This window comes from Pristiophorus japonicus, chromosome 6 (assembly GCF_044704955.1).
Source record: "Pristiophorus japonicus isolate sPriJap1 chromosome 6, sPriJap1.hap1, whole genome shotgun sequence".
Taxonomy (NCBI): Eukaryota; Metazoa; Chordata; class Chondrichthyes; family Pristiophoridae; genus Pristiophorus; species Pristiophorus japonicus.
In genome coordinates, this window is record NC_091982.1 from 201,038,143 (window position 1) to 201,054,478 (window position 16,336).

General features: G+C 43.1%; 1 protein-coding gene across 1 annotated transcript in view; it reads left to right on the forward strand.

Moving 5' to 3' along the window:
- The window catches only part of LOC139265349 (transient receptor potential cation channel subfamily V member 5-like), a 176,795-nt gene that overhangs the window by 103,773 nt on the left and 56,686 nt on the right, over positions 1-16,336 (forward strand). Inside the window, exon 6 of the mRNA XM_070882323.1 lies at positions 4,062-4,234. Coding sequence (XP_070738424.1) covers positions 4,062-4,234 — 173 coding nt within the window. The remainder of the gene's footprint in view (positions 1-4,061; positions 4,235-16,336) is intronic.

Consider the following 16,336-nt stretch of genomic DNA (forward strand, 5'->3'; position numbering starts at 1 on the left):
ATGACGTCAACGCGAAGCGGACATGCCGCATCGTGCTGATGCGTAGCAACGTCCCGCCCCTTCAGTTAAAGAGGAGGGCCATTGCGCATTTTGCAGTCACTTCAGTGCAGCCCACTGGGCCACCAAGAGGGGGTGCTGGGCCGCCTGTTGGCAGCCCGGCCAAACCCATGGCCACCACTGTCATGCCTACTTCAGAGTCAGCCGACAATTAAAATAAAATGGCAGTCGCGGTGGTGCGCCCTCCTCTTTAAAGGTGGACGCACTGGCCAGCCACTGGCAGCTTCCCGCCGGGAAAAACAGTCGGGGGCACTGAGCATCAATGGCTTTGCTCCTGCGGGACAACTTCTCATGTGGTGTGGAAAGGGGTCACCGCCGGGCGGTAGAGGGTCGGCGTGTGCCGACGGGTTGGGAACACGGGGCGCGGCGGAACCTGCTTCCGCCACACTCGATCCGAGGGCAATTTCAGATGGGTCAGAACATCCGTCTGCCCCCAGTCGGAAAGGCCTTAGAGGCAGTAATGGACGTTAAAGAAGGGGGCTATTTTGGCCCCAATAAGTTTTCAATTTCTTATTGTGTCCTAACCTTCATATCAGTCATAGTGTCATAGATAATATCACAAGGAAGGAAAAACACTTACTAGAATACCTGAAATAATGTGCCTTATTAATTTCCTGAAGAGCTCCCCCTTGACTTCTTTTAGTTGTATGAAAGTTTTGATTTCCTTTACCCAGTCTTGCAGTTGAGACTATTCTTTTTGATCTCATGAAAATGTTTTCTAACCATCTGCCAGAATTGCAGGTGGTATAAATTTATTTGATGCTTTTGTGATCTCCTAGCTCTGTATGTTGATTGAATCAAATAGTGTCACCCTCTGGCCATCACATTTAACAACTTTAGTACAGTATTACTGAAACACACATGTTCAATAATCTTCGAACCATAATTTTGAGGTTCTGATCAGCAATTCTGGCTTGAAGTTCATTTCTTGCATGTTAAGTTGCTAAATATTGATAATTGGACGGCTTAACTTCAAAAATGGCAGGTATCATAGCACTGTTTACAGGAAACTGCTGCATTCTTACATATTTGTTTGCTGTTTGGCACCTTGGTTGGCACCTGAAAATTTATGCCTAATATGGCTTAATACCATGTTATACTCAGGTATGCAAGGTGTTACAGAGCAGTGCTGTCTCAAATGGAGGAACATAAGGACAGATGAAATTGGACAGGAACATACAACAAAAACAGGACTGTCACAAATCTAAAAGAGACAGACTCAGAATTTAACATCTACAGAACCAAAAAAATAACTGAGCTATGGTGTTCTTTTAACATAAGAACATAAGAACATAAGAATTAGGAACAGGAGTAGGCCATCTAGCCCCACGAGCCTGCTCCGCCATTCAAAAAGATCATGGCTGATCTGGCCATGGACTCAGCTCCACTTACCCGCCCGCTCCCCATAACTCTTAATTCCCTTATTGGTTAAAAATCTATCTATCTGTGACTTGAATACATTCAATGAGCTAGCCTCAGCTGCTTCCTTAGACAGAGCATTCCACAGATTCACAACCCTCTGGGAGAAGAAATTCTTTTTCAACTCGATTTTAAATTGGCTCCTCCGTATTTTGAGGCTGTGCCCCCTAGTTCTAGTCTCCCCGACCAGTGGAAACAACCTCTCTGCCTCTATCTTGTCTATCCCTTTCATTATTTTAAATGTTTCTATAAGATCACCCCTCATCCTTCTGAACTCCGAGTAAAGACCCAGTCTACTCAATCTATCATCATAAGGTAACCCCCTCATCTCCGGAATCAGCCTAGTGAATCGTCTCTGTAGCCCTTCCAAAGCTAGTATATCCTTCCTTAAGTAAGGTGACCAAAACTGCACGCAGTACGCCAGGTGCGGCCTCACCAATACCCTTTACAATTGCAACAGGACCTCCCTGCTTTTGTACTCCATCCCTCCAACAATGAAGGCCAACATTCCATTCGCCTTCCTGATTACCTGCTGCACCTGCAAACTAACTTTTTGGGATTCATGCACAAGGACCCCCAGGTCCCTCCACACCGCAGCATGTTGTAATTTCTCCCCATTCAAATAATATTCCCTTTTACTGTTTTTTTTTCCCAAGGTGGATGACCTCACATTTTCCAACATTGTATTCCATCTGCCAAACCTTAGCCCATTCGCTTAACCGATCTAAATCTCTTTGCAGCCTCTCTGTGTCCTCTATACAACCCGCTTTCCCACTAATCTTTGTGTCATCTGCAAATTTTGTTACACTGCACTCTGTCCCCTTTTCCAGGTCATCTATGTATATTGTAAACAGTTGTGGTCCCAGCACCGAACCCTGTGGCACGCCACTAACCACCGATTTCCAACCCGAAAAGGATCCATTTATCCCGACTCTGCTTTCTGTTAGCCAGCCAATTCTCGACCCATGTTAATACATTTCCTCTGACTCCGCGTACCTTTATCTTCTGCAGTAACCTTTTGTGTGGCACCTTATCGAATGCCTTTTGGAAATCTAAATACACCACATCCATCGGTACACATCTATCCACCATGCTCGTTATATCTTCAAAGAATTCCAGTAAATTAGTTAAACATGATTTCCCCTTCATGAATGCATGTTGCGTCTGCTTGATTGCACTATTCCTATCTAGATGTCCCGCTATTTCTTCCTTAATGATAGCTTCAAGCATTTTCCCCACTACAGATGTTAAACTAACTGGCCTCTCGTTACCTGCCTTTTGTCTGCCCCCAGAATAAAGCAGAACCGGCCTATAGTTACCTGCTTTTTGTCTGCCCCCAGAATAAAGCAGAACCGAAACCTACAGTCGAAAGTGATGGGGAGAAAAGACCAGGAACGGTTTAAACACTCCACAAACACCACTGATGGAGCGGGTGAAACTATCAGCAAACCTGGAGTATATCATAAAATCATGGAGAAATTTCTTCTCTCAGAGGGTTGTAAATCTGTGGAATTCGCTGCCTTAGAGAGCTGTGGAAACTGGGACACTGAACAAATTTAAGACAGAAATAGACAGTTTCTTAAACGATAAGGAGATAAGGGGTTATGGGGAGCAGGCAGGAAAGTGGAGCTGAGTTCATGATCGGATCAGCCATGATCTTATTGAATGGCGGAGCAGGCTCGAGGGGCCGTATGGCCTACTCCTGTTCCTATTTCTTATGTTCTTATGTTCATAGAAATTTACAGCACAGAAGGAGACCATTCGGGCTATCATGTTAGTGCCGGCCGAAAAAGAGCTATCCAACCGAATCTCACTTTCCAGCTCTTGATCCTTAGCTCTGTAGATTACAGCATTTCAAGTGCATATCCAAGTACATTTTAAAAGCAATGAGGGCTTCTGGCTCCACTAACCTTGCAGAAAGTGCATTCTAGACACCACCACCCTGTAATTCTGTAATTACTGATAGAATATTAAATTTTAAGACTTATCAAATTAATCTTTCAGATCACTTGTCAAAATATAAAAGCTATCATAAGTTCTAGACTCAGTAGAGAATGAATACCACATGAAGTAAAAATAAACCTAAACATTACAATAATTTTTGCTTGTCGAAAAAATTCTCACAACAAAGTTCCTTTTTCATCAAATATTTCACAATTAAATTCCCCCCCCCCCAAATTTCCTCAACACTTACTCACAAGATCCTGATTTTTCCTGTGCTCTGCAATCTTGCCTTCTAAGCTCCAGTCATGACCTCACCAAATGTATCTCTCCAGTCCTAATTTGTAAGTACGCCCAAAATTGTTGATAAACTAAAAAAAAATGTGAAAACTTGTTTTAAAAGTTAGAATCTACTGAATCGACACAATACAAGATGAAGACCAGTGTTATGGGGAAAACAAACCATTGTTCTGTTGCCGCTAAAATAACGTAATCTTGCCATCATAACTCACTGCATAATATTCCATATAGTATGGGTCCTTAATGTGCATCATCTATTTATGCAGTAATGGATGTAGATATACACTGATATTTTCAATAAATGTTACTATGCAGCATATTTAAATGTGTTTTCTGTTTTATAGGTAACACAGTTTTCCACATGCTTGTGCTGCACCCGAATAAGAGCATGGCCTGCAGAATGTACAATTTTATTTCATCACTTATTTCCAAGGAAAAGATTGAGTACTTAGAGAATATCACCAACAAAGATGGACTCACTCCCATGAAACTATCAGCGTTTGAAGGGGATGTAGCAGTAAGATAACACAGTTCTACTTAATTCAATTCCAGACAGTGATAGTTTTTGACAAAATGCTGTTATTTAGTGTAATTATAAGAGTTATAAAATGTAAGCTTTTTGCCATGACTTTTAATCAGAAATACTAGAAAAATAATAAAACTTACCATTTACAATGGAAACACAACCTCAAAGAGGTTCATAATTGGTTTGTGGAAACTGTCATGTAAATGGTAATGGTCAGGTAATGCAAAAATGTAAAGAAAATCTATTCAGATGATACACTAAAACGTCTATTCTATCTAGTATAGTATTATTCACAATGACATCACCAGCTTGGGTATATGTTCCTCTGTGTGTATAGTTAAAGAAAACTTATTGTTCGGTGATTATGAACCTCCCCCAGTTTAGTAAATATATTTTTCTTCAAGTTCATCATGGAACATAGTCCAACTGGTGTCTAAATTTTTGACTTGTTCTGTATTCTACAAGTTCCTGGTTAGTTTTATTTGGTGAGCTGTATATCCCATACATATTATTAGTTAGCTCAATATTCAATGGATTCTTGTGAAACTCTGTATTTGATAAGTAACTAACAGACTCCCTCAGCTTCCTCTAAGCACATTAGGGGCCCAAGTTTCAACTGGATTTGCTCCAATTTTTTTTTGGAGCAACTAGTTTTTTTGGGGAGTATCCTAGAAATTGCAATTCTCCACATTTAGTTTGCTCCAGTTCTAGTGAGTTTAGTTTTGAATAGTTCAGTTTTTTTTCAAAAGGGAACGTGTTCAGCCACTTACACCTGTTTTGCAAATTTAAACTGTGAAAAGTTACTCCAAACTGAATTAGAACGGAGTAAGTGTCCACTTTTGTATGCCAGGAAAAACCTTGTGTAGAGTTAAGAAATCAGCGTAGCTAGCCAAAGATGGAGGGGGGGAAGTGAAGAGAGAGCACCAAACACCTTCACTTTAAAAAATAAAGAACCATCATCAATAATAAATCAAGCAGTAAATCAAAAAAATTAAAAATTAAAAAAAAACATCAATAAATAAAAAAATTAAATTAAAGTCCCTACCTCACCTACTGCAGCAAGTAGTGCCTATCCATTCGGCCAGAGGCTGAAAATCGTTCACCCAGCAGCAAAGAAAATCATGCAGCAGCATATCTTCGGCCGTTCAGCCAGGGACTGGGGTGGGAAAGCGTTCACACGGCAGCTCACTAAAGCACACAGCAGCATATCTTCGGCCGTTCGGCCAGGGGCTAGAGGCAGGAAAGCACTCACCCAGCCAATGTTTCTGTGCCATTCACACTCCAATGTGCATGCGCAATGCTGCTGGCACTCACAGACACACTGGGTCCTAGCCCCGCCCCCATGCCAGCTGTGTAGACACAGCACGTCGATAGCTCCGCCTTTCGCAGCTCAAGCTGTGCTGCGCCAACTGGAATGGAGGCCTGCAGACACTTCAGACTAGCGAGGTACTTTTTAGGCGCACTTCTAATTCTAATTAATAGGCACAAGGCTCGGAGGTGCGCCATTTTAATGACCAGTTCAAACTTGGGCCCTAGATATGTTATTTGAGAAAGACAGGAACAGGATACCATGTAATGCACAATGTATTATTTTGCTGCTAAGTTGGATCTGTGCTCTTTTAAGGCAACAAAGTCTAGTTTCTCTTCAGTAAACAGAACACAGGAAGATAGGAACAGGAGCCATTCCGCCTCTCGAGCCTGTTCTGTCATTCAATCAGACCATGTTTGATCTGTACCTCAACTCCATTTACCCACCTTTGTTCCATAATCTCTAACAAAAAATCTATTACTCCAAATCTTAAAAATTTAAATTGACCCAGAATCCACTGCCTTTTGGAGGAGCAAGTTCCTGAATTCCACTACCCTTTGTGCATAAAAGTGCTTCCCCATTTCACTCCTGAATGGATCAGCTCTTTTTTAAGATCGAGTCCACTTGTTCTGGATTTTGAACCAGCTCGCCAGATTGAAGTCTGAAATTTGAACTGAAGCTGCTGTCAGCAAGGTAGGTTGTGGGTAAGAACGGTGGTGGAAGGGGGCATCGCGAAGGGAGGCGTTCCCAGGGCGTCAGCAAGTCGGATTAATGTTCTGGGCCCTGGGGGTGCACTCTTGCTCTTCAGGGGTCCCCCAAAATATTACAAGACATAACTTTAGCAAGCTCTTTCTCTTCCATCACCCATGGAACCATGCACTTTGCAGGCTCCGATCAACTCCTACCTAAAATGGTAATTAGGGTCCTTTTGATATCATGAATTAAAAGAGGCCTATTACCTGAAATAGGCGACCGCTTTGGACACCCAGCGGTAGGCCCCTTTAATGGAGGCAGCCACATCACCGGTAAGACTACCAACCCTATTTGAGGCCATTACTGCTCCATTAACAGCAGGTTAGGGCACTCAAAATCAACGCCAATGTCATCATATCTACCCTATCAAATCCCTTTATTACTTTGAACCACTCAATCAGATTAGCCCTCAACCTTCTAAACTCAAGGGAATACAGGCTAAGTTTATGAAACTGTCCTCATAATTTAACCCTTTAAGCCCCGGTGTCATTTTGGTGAATCTGCACTTTACCCACCATCACCCTGCCGCCAAGGCCCAATATATACTTCTTAAGATGCAGTGCTCAAAACTGAACACAGTTCTCCAGGTAGGGTCTGACCACAGCTCTGTATAACTGAAGCATAACTCTCCCCCCCGCCCCCCCCCCCACCCCTGACTTTATAATCCACCCCACCCCTGCTTGAGATAAAGGCCAATATTTCATTAATCATCTTGGGCTAGACTTTCCACTTCACATCGCCCATCTATGGCCCATCTATCACCCAAAAAGGACCTCTATTGCCCATTTTGAGCAAAAAGTGGAAACTAGGCCCAAGACATCACCGGAAAAACAGGTGCCTAAGTTTCCATTTTGATCGCCGAGATGATCGTCGAAATGATAGCCCACACAAGGCCCATCCCAAGTTTCGGGGCCAATGCAAGGCTCAAAAGAGTGCTGAGAAATAGTTGCTTTTACTGGGCCTAAGAGAAGGAAATGGGCATTACGGATCCCATTTTGAACTTCAGAGGAAGGGTGGAGGATTAATTGTGAGTTATTTAGAGAGTTAATTTAAAGATAATTGTACTCAGAATATTGGGAGAGGGAATATAAATAGGTATTATCAAGTATTTTTGGTAAATAGCTTTTATATATTGAAATTATTTTGTAAATAGCTTTTACATAGTGAAGTTATTTACTGATATTGTTGGGGCCTATCAAACTGACTGGCATACAGCGGAGAGAGTACAGAGAGTGCAGAGTACAGTGATTAGAGAGTATAGAGTAGAGTAGGGAGATTATTAAAATTAGTGAAAGTAATTATTGATAGTGATATGGGGCCTATGCTTTCCTTGCCTTTAATTGCAAGTGCTCACACACTGGTTACTGAAAGGATCAATCGAAGAGGTGGCAGAGTAATGTGTAGACGGAGACGATGACAGAGGAGGAGACCGTATAGCCAATGAAGGTACTTGGAAAAGCAATCTTACCTGAACGTGTCTGAAAATGCTTGTCTTAGGAGGCTGCGATTCCAGAAGGAGGTCATCGTTGAGATATGTCAACTCGTCAAGGGTGATCTGCAGCCTTCCAGCAGCATCAGAACCGCACTGTCCGTTGAGGTGAAAGTTATTGCTGCCCTAGCCTTATATGCATCGGGATCTTTTCAGGCTTCAGCTGGCGACATCTGCCATATCTCTCAGCACACTATACACTGCTGCATTCGACAGGTGACTGAAGCCCTTTACGCTCGCATGATGGACTTCATAAGTTTCCCAATGACCAGGGAGGCACAGATCGAGAGGGCTTTGGGTTTCTACAGGATATCACAGTTCCCCAAGGTGCAAGGAGCAATAGACTGCATGCACATTGCCCTAAAAGCACCCTTAAAGAACGCGGAGGTGTTTTGTAACAGAAAGGGGTTCCACTCCCTAAATGTGCAGCTTGTTGTCCACCACAATCAAACAATTATGACAGTGCATGCTACATTTCCGGGCAGTATCCATGAAGCGCACATCTTATGTGAAAGTGCTAATCCTGACCTGTTTGTCAATCAGTCAGAAGGTCACGGTTGGATGCTGGGGGATAAAGGGTATGGCCTTGCAAGTTGGCTGATGAACCCTCTGCGTAATCCCGTCACTGAAGCACAGAAACGGTATAATGAAAGTCACATGGCGACTCGCAACATCGTTGAAAAGACAATTGGAGTCCTAAAGCAGCGCTTCAGATGCTTGGATCATTTTGGAGGTAGCCTACAGTACCACCCTGACCAGGTCGCAGAGTTTATTGTGGTGTGTTGCATCCTGCATAATCTAGCTATAAAGAGAGGACAAGTAATGCCAGATCGGGCTGCAGGTCCACCTCCAGAAGGAGGGGAGACAGAAGAGCCAGCCGGCGAGGATGAAGAGGAGGAAGAGGCGGAAGAGGACGTAAGCGAGGACATAGGGGAGCTCAATCAGCCTGCCGATCTAGCATCGGTACCACCAACTCCCTCCCGAAGACCAGCAGCCAGGGGCAGTTACATGGCCGCTAAACTGTTGCGTCAGCAGCTCATTAATGAACACTTTGCATGAACTATCATTGTGGATTTTCAAATGTTCATTCACAGTTAGGGTTAATCAAAAATTTCATTTGCGTGAGGTTTCATTGTTGTCTTGCCTGCACTGGCCTATCATCGGCATTAATGCTTAGTTTAAGTAAAGTTTAAGTAAAGTACTGCTATAAACAAAAGAATAAACAAATAAGGATGAACAACTTTAAATTTGTTAACTAATGTAACTAAGAGAGAAGGCACAAAATTTATTGAATTAAAGATTTTTTTTTATTAACAAAGATAGAAAAAGAATTTTTAATCAACTATTTAACAACACACTCCCTCCACCCCACCCCCCGCCCCCAACCCACCCTTCCCTCAAATCCCAATGAACATTGAACAAAATGATAACAATTTTCCAATAACAATAAACAATTCAACAATGAAAAACACACCACCCTCCCTACCTGCAGCCACGTTTCCCTCTAGGTCCTGTCCCATCCTGTGTTCGTACCCCACCCGCCCGTTTTGGTCTACGCAGACCGACAAGAACGCATTGTGCAGTGTGGGACGGCAAGACTTCCTGCCGTGGTGGAGGTGACAGAGTGGAAGCAGAAGCCTGAGGCTCCACTTCCGAGTCAGGAGGAACTGTGTCCTCCGTACTCGCTTGCGTGCTCGGTGTCTCGCCGTGTCCAGCCAGAAAGGCATGCCGTAGGGCATTGGTTGCGGCAGTCTGCTGCCGAATGGCCTCCAACATCTCCCGTGCTGTGCACAGACGACCAATTGGAGAAGTTCGTGCAGAACTCGCTCCAGGTTGCTGGAAACTGGCTCCAGTTCGCGGAGAACTGGCTCCAGTTTATGGAGAAACCCATGAATCCCTGGATAAGGTCGCGACCGATCGCGACTGTCTCCCTGCACAGGGATATCAAGCTCTCCGTCTGGCCCTCCATGGTAGGCGATTGCTCACCCCACTGACCGGACCTCCGTGGGGTCGGTGTTTGCAATGTTACACGCCTTGGCGTCACCACCTGCACACCGCTTGGTCCCTGTGCATCATCCATCTCAATAGAGATGGCCGCAGGTTGTTCCCTCCACAAAAACAATTTTGTCGTCTTCCTCCTCCTCCTCCTCCTCTTGCTCAACATGTGTCAGCAGTTCCTCCTCTTCCTCCTCTTCCTCCTGCGAGGTATTTGAAGGCTCGGGAGTAGCGGATATCTCCACTGACTCTACGGACACTTGACCTTAGAAAGACGAATGAAATTTATAAACAACTTATAACAATACATATCAATACATATCAATATTTCAATAACCCAAAACATTACAATACTTTTCAATACCTCATATGCACAAGAGTTCACCAGGGCTAACATGACCTCATTTGTAAATCAAGAGTACATCAAAATTATATATCATATTGCATTCTAATTGCATAACATTACATGCGTAACTAAGATATTTTTAGTATGTATTTAGTAATGTTTGACACATGCACAGAGCACAGTTCCCATTACTCACAAGACTCAAGGGTGGGTTCGGCCACACTACGGGTCGTGACCGAACGGCTTTCAGGCACCACCAAGGGACTGCAAGCTCCTCTCATTCGTTGAGAATATGAACCGTAGCAGAGCTGCCATCCGTCCTCCTTTGCTCTGAGCGGTTGATAGATATCTTCTTCTGTAAATGATAAGATAACCTTGCATGGCATAAGCTAATGGACTTGGTAATAAACATTTAAGACTGACAGATTTAAATTTTCGATTAAAAATTAGCATTGCATTGCATATGAATAATATTTTATAATATAAGATTCAACTTAGTGTTAGGGTGCAAAAATTAATTCATAATTTGAATTAATTTATACTATAACAAAATGACATTGAAGATTCTAATTAAAATTTCCATACATCATTTAAATATTACATATGTATGATTTTAAGTATAAAATTCAACTTATTCTGGCTACTGCCATCAGGCTGTTCCATCTTTTACGGCACTGGTCTGGTGTGCGCACTTCGCTGGATGCCGAAAAGACCATATCGGCAATCTCAGCCCATATTCTCCTATATGCACAGGGTGGAGGTTTCCCATGTCAAGTCCTCCCACCTTGCACTGACAATATTGACGAAGGCCTCATTGGCCTCCTCGCTAAAGGGTTTAGTCCTTCTCCTCTCACTTTCTCCTTCCATTTTGATTTTTGTTATATATTGCAATATTTCAAGATTAAAATATTGTTACCACAAATATAATTATAATGATAATTATTTGCAATTCAAAAAAATAAGTCAAAGATCTTTCAGATTAGTTATTTTTAGATTCAAATTCACGATTCACTGTCACCAAACACAAAAGCCTCCTTCCTCTCTCTCTCTCTCTCTCTCTCTCTCACTGACCCTGTGCTTCTGAGCATGTGTGATGACCCCTGACCTCTCAAAACGCAGCAAAGAAAATCAACCACAAAAAAAGCATCCACACATGCGCAGAATAGCGTTGCCTGGGGTTAGGCTTTTTTTTCTTCTTTGACTTCCGTTTTCAGTGGGCAATTGTGAGATCACTGAAAAATCACATCACCCATTTGACATCGCTGGGGTAAGGCCAAGTGGAAAATTGCAACAAAAAAAAAGGGCCTTGTGCCGCCGATCAGCAAAGCCAAGACGTCCCACATCGCTGGAACATGGCCCATTTTTTGGGGCCTTAGCCACCTAGTAGAAAGTCTAGCCCCTTGTACCTGATTACTAGCCTTTACTGATTACTGTGGCCACCCACATCCTTTTGCTCCTCCAGCTCTATCAGCATTTAATTGTTTGGTGAAAATGAACTGTGCATGATGGGAAAATGTTTCCTATTCAAAATCAGAATCAGTTAGTGTTAGGTAATTTACTTCCATTCTTTTTTTTTGCATCTGCAACAAAATGTGACATCTGGTTTGTGATGACAAACCAAATGCTACACATAACATTTTCATCTCTATACTAGCAGACCTCCTGAAGTGATACTAACAGCATTTCAAAGGATGTGCTGTATTACAAGGACAGGAAGATTATACCATGTTAAAAAAATGTACTTAGTTTTGCTTAAAGTATTGGTATATGTCCCTTTAAGACTACAGAATCTAGTTGATGTTAAATGAACATTCATCTCATTCAAAGGGTGATCACTGGTCGCTATTCAGGCTGGAGATCAGAACGCTGGTTTTCAGACATGTCGGTATTGCAATCGGTGAGATAGCCTCTCCAAAACCTGCTGCGGATCAGGGGTCCGCAACATTCAGCAAGGAAGAAATCAGGGCAAGAAATAGACTTTCAGCTTCTTTCAAAATATTTCTTCCTTGTTGAAATCTTGGTGTCGCCTTTTCATTCCAAATCAGGGCAGTGAATGACCGCCAGCGTGCAGGTGATTTCACAAACCCAAAACAGCTCCTATTGCTTGATAGTGCTGTAAGTACATCGCACTGACCACATTAGTTGCTCCAGGCTCAGTGAATGTCAGCGTCAACTCTCAAACTCCTCCAAACCTCTGGCTGACTACTCTCCATCTGCCACCACACCAGCCGCTGGCCTGTTCCACATCTTAATTGTCTGCCACTTGTCAATCATGCTGCATTTCCCTCCACTTCAGTGACTCCATGCAATTTATCATGCATGCACTGCAGCTGGAAACAGATGGTAGTGTGCAAAACATTTATCCTAAAGATTTCTGTGAATTCAGAACACATTATAGTGACACCATGTGATGGACATCAAATCCATGCAGCACACAGAGAATCTGTGAGAGTTGACGTGTCTGGGCTTTGTTTTGAGAAGGAGCATGAAACGCTTGCATAAGTTGTGGCTCTGGTAACTTGTATTCCTCGACAGTTTGCCTGTGCAATGCAAATAACTTTCTTTTCTTATATTTTTATTTGAATTGCATTGAACAGTGCGCCCTAGATTTTACAGCCCCTCCCATTGATTTTTGGCAGATCTGGGTGACTGGTGTGGAAAATTGCTTGAGTATGCAGTCCACCTCGTCCTGACCTCTCATCCCCTCACTTGCTGGTCAGCAGGCCCAGCACCGTAACTTGCCCATATATGAGTGGGCACATGCTAATGATATTTCAGTGAGGAAAGCATAGCCTACCTCATATTTCCTGCTGTTGCCGTATTAAATGCTGGTCTTAATTACTACCTGTTAGGCCTTAGCATCCAGTGTTCTGAGGTCAGTGGAGGGGGTCTCAAAGTTTAGGAACATAGGGACAGGAGAAGGGCCCCTATTTTCCCCAGCATTGGGCGCCGATTTTTCTGGCGTGGATGAGCAGTTCTAGGTTTCCCCAATATTTGGGCACCGGCGCCAACTATCAGCAGCAGAATTTTTGCCGCCATATATTCTGGCCATTCTGGTGAACGTTTAAAAGGTGAAGTCATTTTCCCCACCACTGTTTTTTTTTAAACCGCGCACAGAGACATTGAAGAACGCTTATCGACCTTTACTTTATGAAATTTGCATTGGCCCACTCCTATCCCTGGCCGAAGGTTCTCCACGCTTTTCAGAGCAAATAACTGGAAGTTAAAAGTAAACCAACCGAAACAAAACTTACTATTAAGCCTCTTCCATGGGTGAGAAAACTGCAGGCAAATTTAAAACAAATCTTCCCGAGCAGCCTTTTTACTCGAAGTTCCAACTCCATCCAAATTGCCAACGATACTTCCAGGCATATCACAAAAAATGCAGAGTAGCCTCTTCTCCCAAACCGCAGGCAAAGCACCACATCAAGCAGAACCTTCCTTCGGAAAACATTCAGGGTAGCCTTTTCCTAGCAGAGTTGGCTAAAGTAGACTGGAAACACAGACTAAACGATGGCACAATTGAGGAACAGTGGAGGACTTTTAAGGAGCTCTTTCATAGTGCTCAATAAAAATATATTCCAGTGAAAAAGAAGGGCGGTAAGAGAAGGGATAACCAGCCGTGGATAACCAAGGAAATAAAGGAGAGTATCAAATTAAAAACCAATGCGTATAAGGTGGCCAAGGTTAGTGGGAAACTAGAAGATTGGGAAAATTTTAAACGACAGCAAAGAATGACTAAGAAAGCAATAAAGAAAAGAAAGATAGATTACGAAAGTAAACTTGCGCAAAACATATAAACAGATAGCAAAAGCTTTTATAGATATATAAAACGGAAAAGAGTGACTAAAATAAATGTTGGTCCCTTAGAAGATGAGAAGGGGGATTTAATAATGGGAAATGTGGAAATGGCTGAGACTTTAAACAATTATTTTGCTTCGGTCTTCACAGTGGAAGACACAAAAAACAAGCCAAAAATTGCTGGTCATGGGAATGTGGAAAGGGAGGACCTTGAGATAATCACTATCACTAGGGTAGTGCTGGACAGGCTAATGGGACTCAAGGTAGACAAGTCCCCTGGACCTGATGAAATGCATCCCAAGAGCCTGGCCACATATGAATTGAGCATAATACTTGTGCGTTAAATTGAATCCCGCCTAAATGGGTCTGTTTGTTTGTGGCACCAGGCTCCTACCATTCATTAACTGCCTCAAATTGGGTTACATTTGAAAATCCTGGCTTTACAAGATTAACTACTAATACCAAGGTGTTCATGGACTTTGTCTGGTTCAGGGTCACTGATACATGTACCATGGTCCTGCATTGCATGTATCAGTGACCCAGAACAAGTCAGGATCCATGAACACTCCAGTACTGGAATCTGCCCCTGTGTCATTTAAACATTATTGGTTACAAGGAAGGAGGCCATTTGACCTCTTGAATCCGTGACATTATCTAAAAAGATTTTCTAGTGCTGGATTAAAATAATAATGAACATGATTCAGGTTAAATGTCCAAACTAAATATCTTTATTAAACATTCGTAAAGTACAGTTGTACTTAGCTTAACTTAACTTGTCTTTTAACTTTGATAACTTTAATAAACTTTGTGTCAAACTTTTCAATGAACAACAAGCCATCTCGCCTCCTCCTTAGTGCTGTGCGCCACTCCTGCCCCTGTTGCTGCCTCTACCCTTATCTGTGCCCGTTGTTGCAGACTTCTGCTTCCTCGCCTACCCCCTGACCGTAAGGTTTTTTCTGCTTTCTTTCAGATAGCGCGTTTTTTGTTGTTGGGTTACGACAGGGACAGAGCTAGCATATGTCATTGTGGAAGGCCCGAGCTCCTCTTCGGAATCAACCCCTGACTCTGGTCTGGGGATTAGAATGTTAGTGGCAGCAATGACAGCTGGGTGTGCCCCCTTATCGCTGCTACTACTTTTGTCATCTGTCCCAACAGTCTTGCCACCTGTAATGACAGTCCCGCAATTTCTCCCCTTACCTCACCCATTTCCAGCCAGTGTTGCTACTTCATGTTTCAGTCCCGTTAATTCTACCCTCACCCCACCGAAGGTTTCCAGGAGCAATCTCGTTAGTTGGATGTTCTCCCCACGAGATGTCTTTTGTTCACTGCATTCTGTGTTTCTGGTTCAGCTCTCCCTTCCACCCTCCTCTGCCGTCTTACAGGTGTGGCTTGCTGTGACACACTGGGACCTACAGCCTCAGATGGTACACCTTGAAATGTCACGTCGGTTGATTTGCTCAGGAAAGGGCTTGGAATCCTCGAGAGGTTCACCATCTCCAATTCCAGTGTAACCATTTCAGTATCGGAGTCTTCCTGCTGCCCTTCATTCTCCTGATGTAGAATATTTGGACTGACGGCTTCCTGAACAAGCTGTACTTAATATTTAGCCAACCCAGACTGTGCAATTTGCAGGGCTTACCCTCTCTTGGGAACCTGGGCCCAGCGTCCACATTGGTGGTTGATCTTCTCCTGTGAGATTTAATCATATAAGCGATCCTCTGTTCCACGGCTGTTAGTTGCAACCTACTTGCCAGACCTCCTACAGTTTATGACCGTTCTCGGTTAATCTGTGATATCGTCTTCTGCAAAGATGAAAACACACACACACACACAAATGAATTATATTTACAGATGTTATTGTAATGCAATATAAATGTAAATGTAAATAAATTTAAATAAAAATGTTACTTACAGTCATTGCTTGTCCGAGGTCCTGCCACTTTTTGAGCTGTGCACCGCTTCTCGGGTTAATGGACATTGCATTAAATTCTACTGCAACCTGGTCCCAAACTTTTGTGAGTACAGAGGGTTTAAGTTTCTTTTTACCGAAGCTCCCTTTGTTTTCAAGAACTTTCCATCTACTTTCAATTATCTCTACCAGGGGCTCACTTTCTTCCACGAGAAATCTCTTGGCCCTTACAGCTTCCTTTCTCCGTCTCCATCTCTGACCCTTTCGCCCTTGCATCCATCTTGTCATGTATGTAACCATCATGCAATGGTAATCTTCATGTAACTGTAACCTTCATGCAACTCCTGTACACTGTACTTATACCCTAGAAATGCAAACCCTGACCACAGGGGGTGAACTTGTGGGAGACACTCCTCACCTGAGTTTCCAGGTATAAAAGGGGAGGTCCCACCCAGGGTCAGCACTCCTTGGTCCTGGGAATAAAGGTTAAG